Raw genomic sequence first — 23,199 nt, forward strand, 5'->3', positions numbered from 1 at the left:
ATTTAAGTGCCTGATTTGTGCCAGGCTCTATGACAGGCATTGGAATACCGAAAGTGGAAGATACAGTGTCTGCTTTCAAGGCCTACTCTGTTTTTCTTAATAGCATTTATTATTATCTGCCATCGTATGTGTGTTTGTGGCTGTCCTGTTCATTGTTTGGGTGTGATGTATTTGTGTATATGATGTTCATTGTCTTTCTCTCTCATCCAAATGAAAGGTTTTGTTTTATTCATTCATTGCTGACTATACCCACTGCATAGAGGGTATTCCCATAGTGTGCCCTCATTAAATATTTGTTAAAGTTAAATATTAAATATTTTTCAAATTAAAAAAAAAAGTACACATAGTGTGCAGTGGAAAGCTGTAGGAAGAGCATCAACTTAGCCTGACGAGTGAGGGAAGACGTCAGTCAAGAGGTGAATTCTGGGCAACAAGCCAAAGTTACTGAAGAGTGAAAACATGGCAATCTGGGAAAAGTGTGAGTTGTACTTCTGGAACAAAGATGAAGGGGAGATGGAGGAGGAATGAAGCAGAAGAGGAAAGCAGAATGGCATCACAGTGGGTGCTGGATCCCATGTTAAGGAGTATGGGTATTTTCCTTCAGGCAGAGTCAAAGGTGGATTATGGTGGATGCCTATTGGTTTGACCTGTCTGATTCCATGCCACCTTCTTCTGATAACATTACCTGACATTCCTTGGTGCATGTGGTTGAGGTAGGCCTAAGTGCATCTTCGAGGCTCCAGGGATGGACATGTGACCCAGACCTGGGCATCTAGTGTTTTCCATCTTCCTGGTCAGGGGGATTGATTTCTGCATGAGAATATGACTCAAGTTGATCCAAAAGATTCAATCCTAAGACTTTTTTGTTGTTGTTGTAACTCTTGCTTGTAAGACAGTAGTTTTGGGTTAGGGTTGTAAAGCTTTGAATATATGAATTTAGGCATTTTGGAACCACCATGAGGGAAGGGTCTACTGAAAGTAAAGCCAATATAAAGGAAAGCTGAGTTAAGAGATGAAGAGAGATGCTTTCTGATGACATTGTTTAAGTATCTGGATATAGCCACCTGTGAAATTAGAACCATTCATGGACTTCCCATTTATGTGTGCCAAAAAAACCCCCCACCTTTTTCTTAAGCCTATTAAGTAAATTCAATTTCTTTCTCATTTACGAAAGAATTCTAGCTGTTTGGATATGGAGGAAAATGGACACTAGATGTAAGAGAGAAAATGACAGAGAGAGAGAGAGGGAGAAAGAGGGAGAAAAGGAGACTGATTTGGAGATTCCTGGAAAGGAAAATTAGACTGTTGCAGCATCTAGAGATTAGCTACATTAAGCCAAGACTGGAGAACAAAGCATGGCACTGAGCCAGATTTGGGCAGGGATTTGAGGGCTGCAGAAGTTCATGAACTGCTAACACAGGCTGTCATTAGAAATCAAAGGTCCTGCCTGAATTTCTCCAAAATCCAAGATGCTAAGTCAGAAATGTTAAAATTTCATCAAAGGCTGAGAGAAGTGTCCTAGTTGGCCTGAGGAAAAGGCAGCGAAATTGGGTAGGTCCCAGGCTCAAAGGCTAATGTAGGTATCCATCTGTTTCAAGCTAGTTTTAAGGAAAGAGCTGTTGACCTTTAGGATGTCTGTTTTCACATGCATTAAGTATCCTGGAATTAATCACAGTAACAGAGCTGATTTCCATTTAGAAAGTTGTCTGAAAGTGCAGATGTCTAAAAGTGTCTGAAACTGTAGATGACACACCACAGAGAATAGGAATGAGAGAAAAGAGGCCAGATTACAGTATCAATATCTGATTCTGAAGGGAAATTCTATTTCTTAACTGTTGGGGTTAAAACAGCACATTTGGTGTGAATTTTTGGCAGATCTCACTGATGTCCCCCATGACTTCAAATGATTTTGAATCAGTATCTGATTACAGACTGCCCATGCAACCATTCCACCTTATTTGCAAATAGGCGGGCATGTCGCCAACCGACACAACCATGATCAAGAAATTCCTTACTCAGAGTCTCTGTCACTCGTCACTTCCTCTGCCTGAAATGGTCATGGCATGGTTACTGTTGCTCATCACTTAGGTCTCAGATCAAGTGGTAACATCTCACAGACGTCTTTCTGACCACATGCTCTTTGTTCCTTGTTCCCTTGAATCTAATCCACAGGATTCACTTACCCATCGCTCTGTTTTACTTTCTTCATAGCACTTACTACACCTTGAAATTATCCTCTTAATATGTGTTTACATGTTTATTGCCTGTCTTCCCACAGTAGAATCTAAACTCTATGAGAGCCAGGAAATTTGTCTCCTTCAAAGAAGTATACCCAATGCTCAGAACAGTGGCCAAACGAGTGAATATTTGAGTTGTCATCCTGTGGGCCATCTTGAAAACAATTTATAGTAGATACAGTATTTCACTGTACACAATTTTAATTTGATTTCGGTGAAACATGGCATAGGAGTAGAGGCTAAAGAGATATTCTCAAAGAATAAAAAAGGCATTAATTTTAATTAATTCTATCCAGCAAAAGCACAGGTCATAAGATCTACCAATGAAAAGTGAAAGAAAAACAGTGACAATGTCTTATCTATAAAGATAAGAGCTAGCTAGCTGTAGTGATAATGAGCACTCACTATGTTCCAGGTATTGTTACAAATATTAGGCTTTAAAAAAACTCATCTAGTCCTTATAACAACTCTGTGAGGTAGGTATACTATAATAATCTCCATTTTATGGATGATGACCTGAGAACAGAGGTAACATGAGGAGTCACATAGGTTGATTTGCCTGATGTTATAAAGTCAGTAAGAAGCAGAGCTGGGAATAAAACTCAAGCAGTTTAATTCCAGTCTGTGGTTGTAACCACTGGGCCATATTTCTTTATTTCCACTTAATACAGAATTGATTCACTTTAGTTCTCTCATTTATTTATCAAGCAGATCTGGCATTATCCTTCTGCATAGAGTTTTACAACTATATAGTTTACAATAAAGGATAATGGACTTGGGGTTGAGTTTTAGGCCCAGGTATGTTATTAATCTATGTTAACTTCAACCTAACTTCTTCAATCCTCAGTTCTCAAATATGTAAAAGGGAGTGGTGTTTGAGCCGTATTGAAGATAAATTTCTTTTTTTTTTTTTTCCTGTTATGGGAGCCTTGAGCACCATGCTGCTGATAAATTTTGGAAGAATATTGTTGGGAATATTTAATACATTACCTGAACTTTATTCATCTCCAGTTTGTTCTTCTCATTGGCACTCTGGTCTTGTTTGCTAGCTCCCTTTTTCTGAGGGCCTTTTCCAAAGAAGATGTAATTTACAAAGGCATATTCCAGCAGAGCCAGGAACACAAACACAAAGCAACCCATCAGGTAAATATCAATCGCTTTGACATAAGGGATCTTTGGCAAGGTCTCCCTGAGGTGAGTGCTGATGGTTGTCATTGTCAGCACGGTGGTGATTCCTATTAAACAGAAAGACACAGCTTAGCTGAATGCACTTATTAAGCTGCCCTTTAAAGACTGAGAAGACAGATGCGTTTCCTTATAGGTGCCCCAGAATGACGTCAGTAATGCCATAAACCACTGGGCGAAAAGAGTAGACATTTGGAAAGACAAAGTTGCAGGCTCCCCATACAGTCCATGAACAAATCATAAAACAGGGTGTACCATTAATGGAGGATTGGAAAACATTTTTTAAAAATAATGCACATAGGAAAAAGAAAAGTAAATGGAAAGGCAGATCAAAATCCTATTGATATGCTTAGTCTATTATCAAAATGTCCCTTGTTCTGTTACATACCACATCTTCCTTCTCTCGGCATCTCCCTCATTTTCCTACTAAATCTGTTCTTGTGATATTAATGCCCACAACAGCCACTACCAAACTGAGAGTTGGTGACCAGTTTGAGGAGAGCTACTTCATTCCATGTATCTAGAACACACCCAGGCCGCAAGGTCAGTATTACATATTATTACACTGATAATATATCATTCATAGTGAGACAATCCTAAAAGAAGAAATATGTAAGGAAGTTCATGATTTGCATCAAGCACTTGATTTATGTCATTTTTAGATATAATCTTGTTGCTTTGGTTTTTCAAATATTACCTCTACTTCTTGATTCGAGAGTCAAGAATGAATTAGTTCCCTGGAATCAAGAAAAGACTTCCTGAAAAATTCAGCTTGGATTTGTGAAGAAGGTTAAGACTATACACTTTCAAAAGGAAAATTCTGTTTTGTCTACTTTGTTAAAAACAGCTTTCTTAATCATATAATGTTTGCATGGCTGCATAATAAATATTTGGTGTTGATGACGGTGGTGATGAAATGTAATTGAGAATAACAAGAAGTGAAAAGGAAGTTGGAACCTGATGTAGATAATTCATGCTGCAATACTAATATTACACATTTATATAGCATATTACAGTTTTAAACACAGTATGCATTATCTTATATGGCTGTCATAACAGCTTGCTGAGTATGATAGGGCAGGTATAGCTGAATAAATAGAAACTCTGAGATTAGCTATTTTGCTGTAGATCACCTAGCTAGGGGCAAAAAAGCAAGGAGGTGTTAAACAAAGGCATTTAAAATAAAAGCAAAAAGAGGAGAAGATAAAACCTGAAATTTGATGAGAGTCCTTAAAAATAAAGACAGGAAATGTTAAAATGAACGTTAAAGACAAAAGACAGCTGGCAAAGAGAATGGGAGGTAGAAAATGAAAAGGGGAAAAAAAGAGTTTAGCACTCATTTGCCCGTCAGATTATTCTAGATAAATTCCCTGATTTGACTATTTAACTTTCAGGAGAACAGATAAAATAGGAAGTCAGGATTACCATACAGAAAGTTAAAATGGTTCAGATCAGTGATGAATTCAAATGTGCTGCACTGTTATGAAATGCCATCATGAATGGTCTTACTTATTTCTTTCAATAAAATTTTAAATTTTACCTAATATAATTCTAGCTGATGTCCTTAGTAGAAATAGTTCATTTACAAATCCACTAATCACACTTCTGTTTCTACTCCTTGGTTTAAATTTTTAGGCAAGAAAGGTTAGTAAATAAATGCCTTTTTTACTTAGTTAAGTTTTAAAATAGCCCCTATTTTACATTTCAAAGAAAAGATTAAATCAGCATTTTTATGTGCTGACATCTCTAATCAAAATATCATTAGCTTTGAGGATAGATACGTAAAGAGAACCACAATTCATGACCTTGATAGTTATTATTCCCTGCTGTGGACATCATCCACTGTTTTTTCTTTAACCCTAGTATACCCGTACTCATGTTTGTAGTCAAATAATATGTGCAGAATCATACCTATGATGTGATCAACTATTTGTTGGCTTTCCTTAGTTTTGGAATGTTCAAAGGTTGAGAAGGGCTGACTTTGTGAGCCATTAGAAATTACTCAGCTATTAGAAATAAGCTATAGGGATGACAGTTAGTCTAGGTATGAAAGGGTATGCTGAGCATCTAACCCAGTTCAGCAATCTCAAAAGAAGTGATGTATATGTCAGCTTCGCTGGAAAAGATGCTGTTATATATTTGGAGTGTGTGTGTGCACACTTGCATTCACGAGCACTCATGTATGAGAATAAGCCCCAAAAAGTGATAACTGAAAGGGCTCTAGGATCAAATAATGAGGCAGACCCACACATGCTCAGATTCATCAAACAGACCTTTCGTATTCTGACTTTCCAAGGAACTCTTTAAAGTCTCAAATATAGCCTTTCAGCTTGCAGCAATTACTCAACTATGGCAAGATTAATTTTGAATTTTGTTCCCTAAAGAAGGAAACCATTTTTTATTCCATCCTGATCACAGATCATTAATATAGCTGATGAAAGTCTGTGCCTTATTCAGGTGTGATGAGCTACATTTAAGAGAAACTCAGTTCCATATGATTTAACTTTAATGGAATTTTTTTTTTTAAAGATTTTATTTATTTATTTGACAAAGAGAGAGAGTTAGTGAGAGCAGGAACACAAGCGGGAGAGTGGGAGAGGGAGAAGCAGGCTTCCCGCCGAGCAGGGAGCCCGATGCAGGGCTCGATCCCAGGACCCTGGGATCATGACCTGAGCCGAAGGCAGACGCTTAACGACTGAGCCACCCAGGCGCCCCTAACTTTAATGGAATATTATGCAGCCATCAAAAGGAATGAAATCTTGCCATTTGCAATGACGTGGATAGAACTGGAGGGTATTATGCTGAGCGAAATAAGTCAATCAGAGAAAGACATGTATCATATGACCTCACTGATATGAGGAATTCTTAATCTCAGGAAACAAACTGAGGGTTGCTGGATTGGTAGGGGGTGAGAGGGATGGGGTGGCTGGGTGATAGATATTGGGGAAGGTATGTGCTATAATGAGTGCTGTGAATTGTGTAAGACTGTTGAATCACAGACCTGTACCTCTGAAACAAATAATACATTATATGTTAAAAAAAAAAAAAAAAAAGAAGATAGCAGGAAGGGAAAAATGAAGGGGGGGAAATTGGAGGGGGAAACGAACCATGAGAGACTACGGACTCTGAGAAACAAACTGAGGGTTCTAGAGGGGAGGGGGGGTATGGGTTAGCTTGGTGATGGGTATTAAAGAGGGCATGTACTGCATGGAGCACTGGGTGTTATATACAAACAATGAATCATGGAACACTACATCAAAAACTAATGAAGTAATGTATGGTGATTAACAACATAATAAAAAAAAAGAAAGATAGTATTGCCCAACTATTGACATAACTTGTTAATAGTCACAGGTTTAGCTTTTCCAAATCCTTTTGAGAATAATGAATTGTAAATGTTCTTCACCGTAAAAAGCAGGGACCAAAGAGGAAATCATCACAAAGTCAGTAAAAATTAGTGTAATGAGAATTTAAAAGTAGACTCTAAGAAGCACTTATATAGTTAGTATTGAATATATTCCATTTTTTTTTTTTGTAAAATGCTAAAAAGATATTGCATTGTAAAACATTCATCCTGAAAATGCTTACACTTAGATGCTTTACTATCAAGGACTGCTACGGTAATCTCATTCTTTGACTTCCTCTGAGAGAAGCCCGTGCCTATAATTTCTAACATTGGTTGGTTGGTTGGTTGAAGTGAAGTCCTATCAGCTCTCTGCAGTGCTGGAAATGCATTACCTAGTGCAACTCTGGCTGCAGATGCATCATAGTTGATCCAAAAAGACACCCAGGACAAAATTGTAATCAGTGTGGAAGGCATGTAGGTTTGCAAAATGAAGTAACCAATGTTTCTCTTTAGACGAAAACTTAGTGACAGTCGTGGATATGCCCCTGAGTTAAAAAAAAGAAAAAAGAAAAAAGAAAAAAAAATCAGATCTCTATTTGGTAGGAATCATCTTCTTTCTTTCACAGTGCCCCTAGTTCATTTTGGGGAAACGTCCTCACCAGTTGTGAACTCCACTTTCTTGGACACCATCTTGTAGTCGACAATTGAAAACTGAGGAAGCTCAATTTTATTAACTCCAGTTACTGCTCCCTCTCCTCCATTCCAGTAAAACTCAATGTCATCAGTGGTATAGCCATCTGAAACCAAGAAATATAGCATAGTTAAGCAGAGTTCCTTTGGTATAGAAATTCATTTTGAAGACAGCCTGGGAGCTGGAGAGGAAATTCCCAGCAAGTGGTGGTAAGACGACAATGCTTTAAATCAGGATGGCTTATAGGTCTCATGATGAGCACTGTTCCTGATGGGTTGGTTGTGGTTGCAGTGCTAGGATGGATGCATGTGGCTTTGTGGACATAAACTCTGATCATTCAGTGATACCTGTTATCACTGCTCTATATTTATTTTCTTTGCATTTACTAATAGGAACTCTTTGGCTAGATAACTGGATAGCTAGAGGTGCCTGGGGGTGGCTCAGTTGGTTAAGCACCTGACTCTTGATTTTGGCTCAGGTCATGATCTCAGTGTTGGGATAGAACGCCACATTTGGCCCCGCACTGAGTGGGGTGTCTGCTTGGGACTCTTTCCCTCTGCCCCTCCCCCAGCTTGCACGCATTTTCTCTCTCTCTCAAGTAAATTAAAAAAAAAAAAAAGATAATAGGATAGTTGGATTTTAGTACCTGAGCACAGATTTTTATTATGCATCATTTAACAATGATAAATAATAATCATTGAGCACATATTTAATAAAAGGGAAACAGGAAGGGTAAAAGGATGGAGTATAGTGAAAGACCAAATTTGTACATACCCATTATATGATCAAGACATTTAAAAAAAGAAATACACATTTCTTTTAGAAAATTAGGCAAGCTTCCATTCATGTATTTTTATCATCTCTAATACATAGGTGAAAAATTAAGAACTATATGAATTTTTTAATTAAATTTTTAAATCGAAGTATAGTTCATATACAATATTACATTAGTTTTGGGTGATCAATAATTCTATACATTATGCTTGCTCACTGCAATAAGTGTAGAAGAACTATATGAATTCTTGATAATACTTTTATAGGTTAATATTTATGAGGGTGAGCTTTTGTTAATTTAACAGGACTGTGTAGAGGATTGTAGATTGCATTAGAAAGATCTAACCTTTCCACTTCTGCTCCCACTTGCCAGTGGTTTAGCTGTACTATGGTCATATAAAAGACTAACTTGTATAAAAACAATGTATGGATATATTTTAAAAACTAAAAACCATTTAAGGCATATGGAAGGGTATATTTTTCTCTTTCTACCTGGTAGAGACAAAGAAGATATTTTTAAGTTCATTTTCTATTTATATTCACCTCAAATAAAAAAAGCATCAAATCTTTTTTTTTTTTCCATTAGAATTACTAGGGCTTGTGTTTCAAAGATAATGTAGTAAACATTATGCTGACCTACTTTTGATTAAAGTCAGTAGTATATTTTTAAAGAGATTTAAAAAAAACAATATATTTAAAATTTAAAAGTGGAGTGCCAAGTGCCAAAGGATCACCATTAACATATCACTGCAGAAATGTAAGAAATTTTAGGCTTTTTTTTTTTTTTTGAGGGGAAATAAACCTGTCTTAACTTTATTACTTTAAAATTCTCTAACTTCTCTTCAAAAAGCTCTTTTTTGAATTCTTATTCCTGAACTCACTGAACCCACAACTGTTTTATATTTGTTACTTTTGCCACCCTATGGAGGTTATTATTTACTGTAGTACATTTCAATATATATTCTTTTATTTCTCTTTAAGTCATTTCCTTCTAGGTCCAAGAACTTGCCTTTTCTTCAAAGGGTAATCTTCCAAGTGCAGACATAGAAAGAGAAAATATTTACTTTTAACAATAATTCCTGGTGTCAGAGAGGCTGTAAGACCCTCTTTACTTACTGGAGTTAGAGTGATCTACATCTTATTGACATATTGACTTATTGGGGATTTGTACCAAATTCAGGTATGGGTCTAGAAAAGTGTGATTCTTAACATCATTTTGAGAATCTGATAAAACTTCTGAACTCAAGAGACTGAGAAGACAAGCCAAAGACTGGGTGAAAAATATTTGTAAAAGACATATTTGATAAAGGACTGTTACCCAAAATATACAAAGAGCACTTAAAACTCAGCAATAAGAAAACAAACAACTTGATTAAAAAATGGGCCAAAGACACCTCACCAAAGAATATATACAAATGGAAAATAAGCATATGAAAAGATGCTCAATATTATGTATTTTCAGGGACATGCAAATCAAAACAATAGTAAGATACTACTACACATCTATAGGAATGGTAAAAGTCTGGAATACTAACACCACCAAATGCTGGTGAGGATGTGAAACAACAGGTACTCTCATTCATTGCTAGTGGGAATTAAAATGGTACAGCCACTATGGAAGACAGTTTTGTGGTTTCTTAAAAAACTAAACGTACTCTTACCATGTGATCAAGTAATCAATTGTGCTCCACTGCATTTACCTAAAGGAGTTGAAAACTTTTAATCATACAAAAACCTGCATACAGATGTTTAGAGAAGATTTATTCATAATTGCCCAAACTTGGAAGCAACCAAAACATCTGTCCTTTGGTAGGTGAATGGATAAATAAACTGTGGTACCTTTAGACAATTGAATATTACTCAGCACCAAAAGGAAATGGGCTGTCAAGCCAGGAAAAGACATGGAGGAAACTTATATGCGTATTATTAAGTTAAAGAAGACTGTCTGAAAAGGCCACATCCCGTATGATTCTAACTATGTGACATTTTAGAAAAGGCAAAACTATGGAGACAATGAAAAGATCAGTGATTGCCAGGGGTTGGGGGTGGGGAGGTATGAATAGGCAGAGCACAGAGGACCTTTAGGGCAGTGAAAATACTGTGTTTGATACTATAATGGTGGATACATGTCATTATACATTTGTCCACATCCACGGAATGCACAACACCAAGAGTGAATCCTAAGGTAAACTATGGACTTGGGGTGATTATGATGTGTCCATGTAGGTTCATCAGGTGTAACAAGTGTACCACTTATGTGGGGGATGTTGATAATGGGGGAGGCTGTGCAGGGGCAGGGGCCATATGGGAAGTCTCTGTATCTTCCTCTTAATTTTGTTGTGAAACTAAAACTGCTCTAAACAAAGTAGATTCTTTAAAAAAAAACTTTCTAAAAAACTCCACAGAAACATATATATGTGTAGATAGATAAATACATAAATAAACATAATTTGATGGTAATTTCAGAGGATCATGGATCCCCCTGGATCCCATTTACAGGTTGTAGAATGAGAACCTCCTCTTTGTGGGAAAATGGCTAGTGGCAATAGAACAGCTTAAATTCAACCCTGGTGGTCTCCCTTCCACTTCCAGTTCAAAAACCCACATGAAGTAGGATCTGGAGAATGTGAGGTCTCAGCTCTGTCTGGATCTAGTGAACAATGATGTCATGGGGTTTCTGCACCCACCCCCCTCAACCCCTGCCCCGGAACTAGAGAGAACCTGGGGACTAGTGGCATGGAGTTCTTGAATGGGGATTGGAATGATGAGATTAAGGAAGAAAGCTGGGTACAAGGGCTCTCTGGGCCTATTAAATAAAGGGTACTAACACCTGTGTGACTATTTGGAGGAATTGTTTTTTCAGTCCTTTAAGGAGAGGTGAGACAGTTAAAAAGGTAGGCTGTCTCAGAGAAAGAAACTACCTCCTGATGTATCAGCAGAAGAATGACAACTTAATAGGAGCTCACCATACTTTTCCCCTAGAACAGTGTTTCTATTTATGGTTCTCTGGCAGCTGGGCCCAAACCCCAAGGTGTATTTAGGAAAAAACAACAATGTTGTAACAGAATCTGATAGTCCTAGAGAAGAAAAACAAGCAGAACATCCAAAGTAGATGGCCCCTAGTGAAAAGAACTGGTGGAGGAAGCAGACAATAGTTTGTACTCTTCATTTCCCACCCTTACTAAAAATATAGGAACACTTAAGAAATAAACACACACACACACACACACACACACAAACACTTAAGTATATTTGATTAGAGCGCAAAAACTTTCCATGTATGAAAACCCATAGATTTTGGGGCACCTGAGTGGCTCAGTCGTTAAGTGTCTGCCTTTGGCTCAGGTCATGATCCCACGGTCCTGGGATCGAGCCCCGCATTGGGCTCCCTGCTCTGCAGGAAGCCTGCTTCTCCCTCTCCCATTTGCCCTGCTTGTGTTCCTGCTCTCGCTCTCTCTCTGTCAAATAAATAAATAATTAAAAAAATAAATAAAACCCATAGATTTTAATAAAAGACGTTTGAGATAAATTCAGAAGATGGTCACTGGTGAGGGTAGATTAATGTCTTAGAAGACGGTTTGAAAGAAATATCTCAAAAGAGAACAATATTATAGAGATTTGGAAAGTATGAAGAAAATACAATGCCTTTGAAGGACTCATCCAAGAGATCTAATATATAAATAGTAGGCATTCTTGAAAGAAGAAGAGGAGCCATAATAAATAAAAAGAAAACACAAATTCTCTTGAGCTTAATGAATAAAGTATTTTGCAAATTGAAGGGCTCATTATATTAGGTAATTGTGATATCAATCCTGAATTCCAAGAGTAAAAGAATAATTTTAGAATTTTCCAGACAGAAAGTACAAGGTATTTTGAAAGGAAAACATATTGGACTTCTTATATGGAAAGGAAAAACTTATGGAATAACATCTACAGAATATCTAGCATATAGGCAAAAAGGACAGCAAGTCTGAGACCCAAGAGTCCCATTCCCTGCCATATTGCTTCTTTCCAGAGACAGTATACAAAGATCAGAGAACATATCACCCAGAGACCTGTTTGAGGAAACTATTCTACAAAAAAGTCTGAATAAATAAATGATTCAGGATGGACAAATAACACATAATGAGAGAAGTCACCTTGGAAAGAGGGGAATTGTAAAAACCATAAGACTACTTTGTTTAAGTCTGTGCAAACAAATTAGAAAATCTGAATGAAATAGATAATTTTCTTGTAAGAAAAGCATTTGCTAAAGTCCAAATCAGAGATAGAAGATCAAAATAGCTTGATTTCACTTCCTACAAACAAACACCCACTAGACTCAAATATTTAAGAACTTATAATTCTATTACTACTTAAATAGTTCCAAAGTAATGGCCGAGAATGAATACTTCCAAATTATTTTCATAAAGTAAGCAGAGCATATTAGTGAACAAAATCTAGCAATACATTAAATAATAAAGCACAACTAGTGGGGTTAATCTAAGAGTGCAAAATGTTTAATTTAGAAAAGTCTAGTAATATACTTCATTATATTAACAGATTTAGAGAAAAGGAAAGTATATTTACTCAGGTGCCAAAAGGGCATTTGCAAAATGTAATAGCCATTTAGTCTTTTAACAAAACAACACTAAGTATGAATAGATGGATACTTCCTTACATAATAAGATATATCTATCTCAGTCTCAAAGCCAGCATCATGTTTATTGTAGAAACACTAGAACATTCCCAGAGAGTTACAAGATAAGAGTGTCCACTACCAATGCTTTTATTTAACACTCTTCTGGAAATACTAACCAATGCATTAGGCAAGAGAAAGAGAATTCAAGTATAAAGTTGTAAAGCAGCTGGTTAAACTATCAATATTTGAAAATTATACAATTGTATGTTCAGTAAACCCTAAAGAATTAACTGAATAACTATTATAAATAACAGGATTTGGTATGGTAATGGGGTACAAAATTACTATACAGAAATGGGTAGCTTTCATATATGAAAACAATAATTTATAATATATAATAGAAGAAAAGACTCATTTTAAAATAGAGACAAAATATCTAGTAATAAACTGAAAAATATGCAAGGTATATGCAACATTTAAAACATTCTTGATGGGGCGCCTGGGTGGCTCAGTCGTTAAGCGTCTGCCTTCGGCTCAGGTCATGATCCCAGGGTCCTGGGATCGAGCCCCGCATCGGGCTCCCTGCTCAGTGGGAAACCTGCTTCTCCCTCTCCCACTCCCCCTGCTTGTGTTCCCTCTCTCGCTGTGTCTCTCTCTGTCAAATAAATAAAATCTTTAAAAAAAAAAAATAAAAAAAAAAATAAATAAAACATTCTTGAAGGGCACAAAAGAAGCCTTAAATAAATAAAATAGCATTTCATATTTTTGAATAGAAAGACTCAACATCAGAAGTTCATTTACAATTTAACGTGATTACCTGTAACAATAGGCTTTTTGTTTTGGAAACTGAACAAAATGATTCTAATGTTAAAATAAACAAATCAGGGGGCGGGGCAAGATGGCAGAGGAGTAGGAGACCTGGATTTCATCTCCTTTCAGGAATTCAGCTGGATAGGGATCAAACCATTCTGAACACCTACAAACCCAACAGGAGATCGAAGAAAAGAATAGCAACAACTCTCTGAACAGAAAAGCGACCACTTTCTGGAAGGTAGGACGTGCGGAGAAGTGAATCCGAGGGGATATTCGGGAGGATAGACGGCAAGGGAGGGGCCTCCGTCGGCCACTTCTGGCAAGTGATAGAACCACGAAGCACAAAATCGGAACTTTTAGAAGTCTGCTCCGCTGAGGGACGTCACTCCGGTGGCTAAGCGGGGGGTGGAACCCTCGTGGGACAGTGTGGTCTCAGGACCCTCGGGGTCACAGAAAGATCGGGGGTGCCTGAGTGTGGCAGAGCTCCCAGGTAACGGAGCAGGGAAGCCGGCTGCAGAGGCGGAGCCCAGGCGCGGGCTCTCAGCTCGGGGTTGCCATAAACCGTGATCCACGGCACAGTCGGGCCACTGCTCCTCCAGCAGGGACCCAACAAGCGGCAGATCCGGGGAGACTCACCTTCCTCCCCCGGGAGGAGTGGCGCGGGAGCACACCGCAGGGATCTGCTGGGTTTGGAGACTCCACCCGGGGTCGGATGCCAGAGATAGAAACGCGCGGTCACAGGCCGGGTGAGCACGGAGTGCGGCCGGAGACCAGGGAGCCGGGAGTGACTGACTGCTTTTCTCTGGGGGCTCACTGAGGAGTGGGGCCCCGAGTTCTGGGCTCCTCCGGGGCGGAGATTGGGAGGCCGCCATTTTCACTTCCCACCTCCAAAGCTGTACGGAAAGCTCGCAGGGAACAAAAGCTCCGGAGAGCAACCCGAGCAGATTACTTAGCCCAGACTGGGCAAGGGCGGGGCAATTCTGCCTCCGGCAAAGACATTTGGAAACCACGGCAACAGGCCCCTCCCCCAGAAGATCAGCGAGAACAGCCAGCCAAGACCAAGTTTACCCACAATGAGAACGGCAGAACTCCAGCGCTAGGGGACTACTACACATAGAATTCATGGCTTTTTTACCATGATTCTTTAGTCTTTCAAAGTTAATTTTTTTTAACTGTTTTTTTTTTTTAATTTTTCTTTTTCCCTTTTTCAACCAACATCTTATCAATCCCTTTTTTAAAAAAATTTTTATTTTTCATTTTTAGAGTCATATTCTATCCCTTCATAGTAGTTACCCATATTTTTGGCATATATATATAAGTTGTTCTCTCTTTAAAATTTTGAGATAGTTTCTTCTAACAGATCAAAATATACCCTAAATCTCTAGTATATGGTTTTTTTTACTCCCCTGCCTGATCACATTCTCTCCCTTTTTTTTTTCTTTTTTCTTTTTTTAAATCCTCTTCTTTCTTTTTTCAAACAACTTCTTATCAATTCCTTTTATAAAATTTTTTATAATTTCCACCTTTACAGTCATATTCCATCCCTTCATCATATCAACCCTTATTTTTGTACATATATAAGTTTTTCTTTCTTTAAAATTTTGGGAGGCACTTTCTTCTAACAGACCCAAATACACCCAAAATCTAGTGTGTGGCACTGATCTATATACCAGCCTGATCATATTTGATCACATTCTGGTTTTTTTGTTGTTGTTGTTTTGTTTTGTTCTGTTTTTGTTTGTTTTTATCTTTATCTTTTTCTTTTTCTTTTTTTTTCTTTTTCTTTTTTCTCTCTTTCCCTCTCTTTTCCCACTGCTTCAGGTCTTTTCTGATTTGTTTAGAGTATATTTTCTGGGGACGTTGTTACTCTGCTAGCATTTTGTTCTCTCATTAATCTATTCTCCTCTGCACAAAATGACAAGATGGAAAAAATCACCTCAACAAAAAGAACAAGAGGTAGTACCGACTGCCAGGGACCTATTCAATATGGACATTAGTACGATGTCAGATCTAGAGTTCAGAATCATCACTTTAAAGATACTAGCTGGACTTGAGAAAAGCATGGAAGTTATTAGAGAAACCCTTTCTGGAGAAGTAAAAGAACTAAAATCTAACCAAGTTGAAATCAAAAAGGCTATTAATGAGGTGCAATCAAATATGGGGGCACTAACTGCTAGGATAAATGAGGCAGAAGAAAGAATCAGTGATATAGAAGACCAAATGATGGAAAATAAAGAAGCTGAGAAAAAGAGAGATAAACAACTACTGGATCATGAGGGCAGAATTCGAGAGATAAGCGATACCATAAGACGAAACAACATTAGAATAATTGGGATCCCAGAAGAAGAAGAAAGAGAGAGAGGGGCAGAAGGTATAATGGAGCAAATTATAGCAGAGAACTTCCCTAATTTGGGGAAGGAAACAGGCATCAAAATCCAGGAAGCACAGAGAACCCCTCTCAAAATCAATAAAAATAGGTCAACACCCCGACATCTAATAGTAAAACTTACGAGTCTCATAGACAAAGAGAAAATCCTGAAAGCAGCTCGGGAGAAGAGATATGTAACCTACAATGGTAGAAACATTAGATTGGCAACAGACCTATCCACAGAGACCTGGCAGGCCAGAAAGGACTGGCAGGATATATTCAGAGCACTAAATGAGAAAAATATGCAGCCAAGAATACTATATCCAGCTAGGCTGTCATTGAAAATTGAAGGAGAGGTAAAAAGCGTCCAGGACAAACAAAAACTAAAGGAATTTGCAAACACAAAACCAGCCCTACAAGAAATCTTGAAAGGGGTCCTCTAAGCAAAGAGAGACCCTAAAAACAACATAGACCAGAAAGGAACACAGACAATATACAGTAACAGTCACCTTACAGGCAATACAATGGCACTAAATTCCTATCTTTCAATAGTTACCCTGAATGTAAATGGGCTAAATGCCCCAATCAAAAGACACAGGCTATCAGACTGGATTAAAAAACAAGACCCATCGATAATACAGGCTTTCTCAAGATACAAGAACGGTGTCAAATACACAACCTAACCTTACACCTAGAGGAGCTGGAGAAAGAACAGCAAATAAAGCCTAAACCCAGCAGGAGAAGAGAAATCATAAAGATCAGAGCAGAAATCAATGAAATAGAAACTAAAAGAACAGTAGAACAGATCAACGAAACTAGGAGCTGGTTCTTTGAAAGAATTAACAAGATTGATAAACCCCTGGCCAGACTTACCAAAAAGAAAAGAGAAATGACCCAAATCAACAAAATCATGAATGAAAGAGGAGAGATCACAACCAACACCAAAGAAATACAAACAATTATAAGAACATATTATGAGCAACTCTATACCAGCAAATTAGATAACCTGGAAGAAATGGATGCATTCCTAGAGATGTGTCAACTACCAAAACTGAACCAGGAAGAAATAGAAAACCTGAACAGACCTATAACCACTAAGGAAATTGAAGCAGTCATCAAAAATTTCCCAAAACACAAAAGCCCAGGGCCAGATGGCTTCCCAGGGGAATTCTACCAAACATTTCAAGAAGAATTAATACCTATTCTTCTGAAACTGTTCCAAAAAATAGAAATGGAAGGAAAACTTCCAAACTCATTTTATGAGGCCAGCATTACCTTGATCCCAAAACCAGACAAAGACCCCATCAAAAAGGAGAATTATAGACCAATATCCCTGATGAACATGGATGCAAAAATTCTCACCAAAATACTAGCCAATAGGATCCAACAGTACATTAGAAGGATTATTCACCATGACCAAGTGGGATTTATCCCTGGGCTGCAAGGTTGGTTCAACATCCGCAAATCAATCAGTGTGATACAATACATTAACAAAAGAAAGAACAAGAATCACATGATCCTCTCAATAGGTGCAGAAAAAGCATTTGACAAAGTACAGCAACCTTTCTTGATCAAAACTCTTCAGAGTATAGGCATAGAGGGTACATACCTCAATATCATAAAAGCCATGTATGAAAAACCTACAGCAAATATCATTCTCAATGGGGAAAAACTGAGAGCTTTCCCCCTAAGGTCAGGAATGCGGCAGGGATGTCCACTATCACCACTGCTATTCAACATAGTATTGGAAGTCCTAGCCATAGCAGTCAGACAAGAAAAAGAAATGAAAGGCATCCAAATCGGCAAAGAAGAAGTCAAACTCACTCTTTGCAGATGATATGATACTTTATGTGGAAAACCCAAAAGACTCCACCCCAAAACTGCTAGAACTCATACAGGAATTCAGTAAAGTGGCAGGATATAAAATCAATGCACAGAAGTCATGGCATTCTTATACACCAAGAACAAGACAGAAGAAAGAGAAATTAAGGAGTCAATCCCATTCACAATTGCACCCAAAACCATGATACCTAGGAATAAATCTAACCAAAGAGGCAAAGGATCTGTACTCAGAAAACTATAAAATACTCATGAAAGAAATTGAGGAAGACACAAAGAAATGGAAAAACGTTCCATGCTCATGGATTGGAAGAACAAATATTGTGAAGATGTCAATGCTACCTAGAGCAAGCTACACATTCAATGCAATGCCCATCAAAATACCATCCACTTTTTTCAAAGAAATGGAACAAATAATCCTAAAATTTGTATGGAACCAGAAAAGACCCCGCATAGCCAAAGGAATGTTGAAAAAGAAAAGCAAAGCTGGCGGCATCACAATTCCGGACTTCCAGCTCTATTACAAAGCTGTCATCATCAAGACAGTATGGTACTGGCACAAAAACAGGCACAGAGATCAATGGAACAGAATTGAGAGCCCAGAAATGGACCCTCAACTCTATGGTCAACTCATCTTTGACAAAGCAGGAAAGAATGTCCAATGGAAAAAAGACAGTCTCTTCAACAAATGGTGTTGGGAAAATTGGACAGCCACATGCAGAAGAATGAAACTGGACCATTTCCTTACACCACACACAAAAATAGACTCCAAATGGTTGAAAGACCTCAATGTGAGACAGGAGTCCATCAGAGTCCTTGAGGAGAACACAGGCAGCAACCTCTTCGACCTCAGCCAAAGCAACTTCTTCCTAGAAACATCGCCAAAGGCAAGGGAAGCAAGGGCAAAAATGAACTATTGGGACTTCATCAAGATAAAAAGCTTTTGCAAAGCAAAGGAAACAGTCAACAAAACCAAAAGACAACCGACAGAATGGGAGAAGGTATTTGCAAATGACATATCAGATAAAGGGCTAGTATCCAAAATCTATAAAGAACTCATCAAACTCAACACCCAAAGAACAAAGAATCCAATCAAGAAATGGGCAGAAGACATGAACAGACATTTTTCCAAAGAAGACATCCAAATGGCCAACAGACACATGAAAAAGTGCTCAATATCACTCGGCATCAGGGAAATCCAAATCAAAACCTCAATGAGATACCACCTCACACCAGTCAGAATGGCTAAAATTAACAAGTCAGGAAATGACAGATGTTGGTGGGGATGCGGAGAAAGGGAACCCTCCTACACTGTTGGTGGGAATGCAAGCTGGTGCAGCCACTCTGGAAAACAGTATGGAGGTTCCTCAAAAAGTTGAACATAGAGCTACCCTATGATCCAGCAATTGCACTACTGGGTATTTACCCCAAAGGTACAAAAGTAGGGATCCGAAAGGGTACGTGCACCCCGATGTTTATAGCAGCAATGTCCACAATAGCCAAACTGTGGAAAGAGCCAAGATGTCCATCGACAGATGAATGGATAAAGAAGTTGTGGTATATATATACAGTGGAATATTATGCAGCCATCAAAAGGAATGAGATCTTGCCATTTGCAATGATGTGGATGGAACTGGAGGGTATTATGTTGAGCGAAATAAGTCAAACAGAGAAAGACATGTATCATATGACCTCACTGATATGAGGAATTCTTAATCTCAGGAAAGAAACTGAAGGTTGCTGGAGTGGGGGGTGGGGTGGGAGGGATGGGGTGACTGGGTGATAGACACTGGGGAGGGTATGTACTCTGGTAAGCGCTGTGAATTGTGCAAGACTGTTGAATCTCAGATCTGTACCTCTGAAACAAATAATGCAGTATATGTTAAGAAAAAAAAAAAAGAAGAAGAAGAAGAAGGTAGCAGGAGGGGAAGAATGAAGCGGGGGAAATCGGAGGGGTAGACGAACCATGAGAGACGATGGAATCTGAAAAACAAACTGAGGGTTCTAGAGGGGAGGGGGGTGGGAGGATGGGTTAGCCTGGTGATGGGTATTGAGGAGGGCACATTCTGCGTGGAGCACTGGGTGTTATGCACAAACAATGAATCATGGAACACTACATCTAAAACTAATGATGTAATGTATGGGGATTAACATAAGAATAAAAAAATTAAATTAAAAAATAAATAAAAATAAATATAAAAATAAAAAAATGTTTAGACAAAAAAAAATAAACAAATCAGACATTCCAAGAAAACCAAAAAATAAGAGATAAAGGGCACTTAGTCCCATCAGGTAGTAAAATGTACTAAAAACCTTCAAAAATAACAGTAGTATTATTCTAATGCTGGTATACACAGAAAGATCAATGGGCCACAGCTGACAATTCAGAACCAGAGTCAGATGAACAGAGGAATTTAGTTTATGATAGAATTTTTACCTGGAAAAATTGGGAAAAAGGTAGTTTCATAAATTCATAAATCATGTAGAAAAAACTGGGGAGCTACTGGAAAAAATTAGTTTGGACTTGTATTTCGTTTCATGTATTATTATAAACTTCAAATTAATTGTAGTTTTATCTAGAAAATAAAACCATGTATGTACTAGAAGAAAACAAGGAAGAATTCTTTTATAATCCTGGCATTGAGGAGGCCTTTTTAAATTATAATAACCGGAAGTCATAAGAAATGACAGATTTGTCCACATATTAAAAAAAAGTCATGCCAAAACCCTATGAACAACATCAAAAGCAAATAGTAAACAAAAAATAATTGTGTGGGGGCACCTGGGTGGCTCAGTCGGTTAAGTGTCTGCCTTGAATCAGGTCATGATCCCCTGGTCCTGGGATGGATCCCCTCGTCCTTGTCTCTTTGGGCTCCCTCCTCAGAGGGGAGCCTGCTTCTCTCTCTCCCTCTGCCCCTCCCCCACTCATATTCCCTCTCTCATTCTGCTCTCTCTCTCTCGAATAAATAAATAAAATCTTTAAAAAAATAATTGTAGTGCATATTGCAGATAAGTGCTACATTTCTAAATATATAGTTTCTACAAACAAAAAGAACCAAAACCTAATAACAAAATGGAAAAAGGATATTAAAAGACAGTTCATTGAAAAGGGAAAAATGCCCAATCTCAATCATAATAAGACAGATACAAATTAAAATAAAGACTATATATCAAAATACATTTTTTTGCCTGACAATTTGGCAAAAATCCACAAATTGATAACACACTGTGTTGCTGAGTATGTGAAAAAGCAAATACTGTCATACATAGCTGGCGAAGATGTAATTTGGTAAAACCCATATAGAATGCAGTTTGGCTTTATCTATCAAAAGTACAAATGTATATATCCTTTGACTCAGAAATTCCTATTGTAGAAATCTATCCCAATGATTGAATTGCATAATTGTGAAGAGTGTACAGGATTATTCATCATAGCACTGTTTCTTTTTTTTTTTTTAAGATTTTATTTATTTATTTGACAGAGAGAGAGAGAGAGAGCACGAGAGCACAAGCAGGGGGAAGGGCAGAGGGAGAGGAAGAAGCAGGCTCCCTGCTGAGCAAGGAGCTCACTGCGGGGCTCCATCCCAGGGTCCTGGGATCATGACCTGAGCCAAAGTCAGACTCCTAACCGACTGAGCCACCCAGGCACACCTATATCACTGTTTCTAATAATGAAATATTTGAAACAATATAAATGCCCCTCAATAGGAGTGGTTGACTAAATTATGGTACGTTAATGTACTGTTATAAAGTGGAAAAAAGAATGAGAGAATTATATTCACATATAATATGAAAAAGTCTCCAAAACTACATTTAATGAAAAAAACCCCACAAAGTTTGGCTATAACATGCTAGCATGTGTGTGAAAAATACGGGAAAAGCTAAAATATAGTTATATATACTTGTATATGTCTAAAAAAACTCTGAAGGGTCAGATGGCAAACTAATACCAATGATTTCCTTTGGGGGCACTAAGTAGAGGGGTGCTAGGGATGGGAGGGAAATTTTCACTATATTTATCTTAATATTTTTTGATTTTTGAATCATGTGTCTATGTTGAAAAAGCAAAATGCTGAGTTAAAAAACGGACTTGGAGAAAATCTAGAATGGGGTTTATTTGAGAAAATTTTAGCAGCAGAGATGTAGTGGAGGGCAAATTTTCCCAAATTCTCCTTACCCTTCCGCTTAGGCTCGTCAGAGGTAGACTGAGTGCACTGTAGCCAAGATCCAGTAGAGAGGAGCCCGCCTTGTAATGCTTTACTTTCTACGGGATTGGCTGGACATTTGTATCTGACTAGGGAACTGTGTGACAATGTAAGGTCCCGGTGGAGGAAGGGGCCTGGTCATAAAGGCACAGCCTTCGGTCAGGTTAACTGAGATCTGCTGAGTCTGCTGTCTGCCAGAAAGGAGGGAATGAGCTTCCGGGATCATCCGGACCTGTCTCTCTGCAGGGCCATAGAAGTGCCTTCTATCAACACAAAATCAGATCAGTTAAAAAATTCACAATGCCCCTGAGATGTAAACAAACCAGTTGGCTTGGAAGAAGGAGAAGTGCTGATGCTAAGCCTGGGAAACATTTCTCCCATGCACCTTTGTTATGGGATGAAAAATACCTCCCCAGCATCCATTCAGGAAGATGGTCTGAGAGGTAAGCTTTTTCAAAATGATAGATGGAATCAAAATAAGTACAATTTAGTTAAAAAAATTCTTTAAAGAAGCCAAGACAATATACGCCAAATTTAAAGCTCTCTTCTTGTCTGACTTGATCTAAGTGTGGGATTTAGACTAGCATATCTCATACCCTTTCCTCACCTTTATATGAGGCTGGAGTGGTTTTCATTCAGATAGGTCCTTGTTAGGCTCCTTACATTTCCCAAAGAGATACTGTCCTATTTTGAGCTAGACTACACATGATTTTGCTTTTAGTTGGCAACATAGAGTATTTGAACTGTAAGTATTTGTTAGGGAGGAAGTTCTAAACCTAGTATCTTGAGACTCTCTGTGAAGAGACATACTATTTATAGGTCAAAGCCTGAATACAAACCCTTGGCCTTGTCCCAGTTTGGGGATGGATTCATCTGCAGCTTTTGACCTCATTAAGCCTCTATCATTACTCTGTGGCCCTGGGTGGCCTGTTTCTAGTAGGAGTAAAAACAGAGCTGATCAAACACAGCTTCTGTGTTAGCTTCTATGTGCTGCTCATCAGAGACACCTGCTTGCTCACTTCCCCTTCCTGAATGCTCTAATATAAGGTCTTTGCTGACTCTTCTTCCCTGCCATGGACAACTCTGGATTCAACCTCTCATCTTCCTGGATATCCATCAG

General features: G+C 38.2%; 1 protein-coding gene across 2 annotated transcripts in view; it reads right to left on the reverse strand.

Annotated features, from left to right (window-relative positions):
- The window catches only part of GABRB1 (gamma-aminobutyric acid type A receptor subunit beta1), a 386,438-nt gene that overhangs the window by 10,442 nt on the left and 352,797 nt on the right, over window positions 1–23,199 (reverse strand). Inside the window, exons 6-8 of one of the 2 annotated variants that reach the window (XM_021701656.1) lie at window positions 7,428–7,565; window positions 7,161–7,313; window positions 3,228–3,472 (exon numbers count right to left, since the gene is read on the reverse strand). In XM_021701656.1, the coding sequence (XP_021557331.1) occupies window positions 3,228–3,472; window positions 7,161–7,313; window positions 7,428–7,565 (536 nt within the window). The remainder of the gene's footprint in view (window positions 1–3,227; window positions 3,473–7,160; window positions 7,314–7,427; window positions 7,566–23,199) is intronic. The other variant, XM_021701657.1, reaches the window with a different exon arrangement.

The sequence above is a fragment of the Neomonachus schauinslandi genome, chromosome 2 (assembly GCF_002201575.2).
Source record: "Neomonachus schauinslandi chromosome 2, ASM220157v2, whole genome shotgun sequence".
Lineage (NCBI taxonomy): Eukaryota > Metazoa > Chordata > Mammalia > Carnivora > Phocidae > Neomonachus > Neomonachus schauinslandi.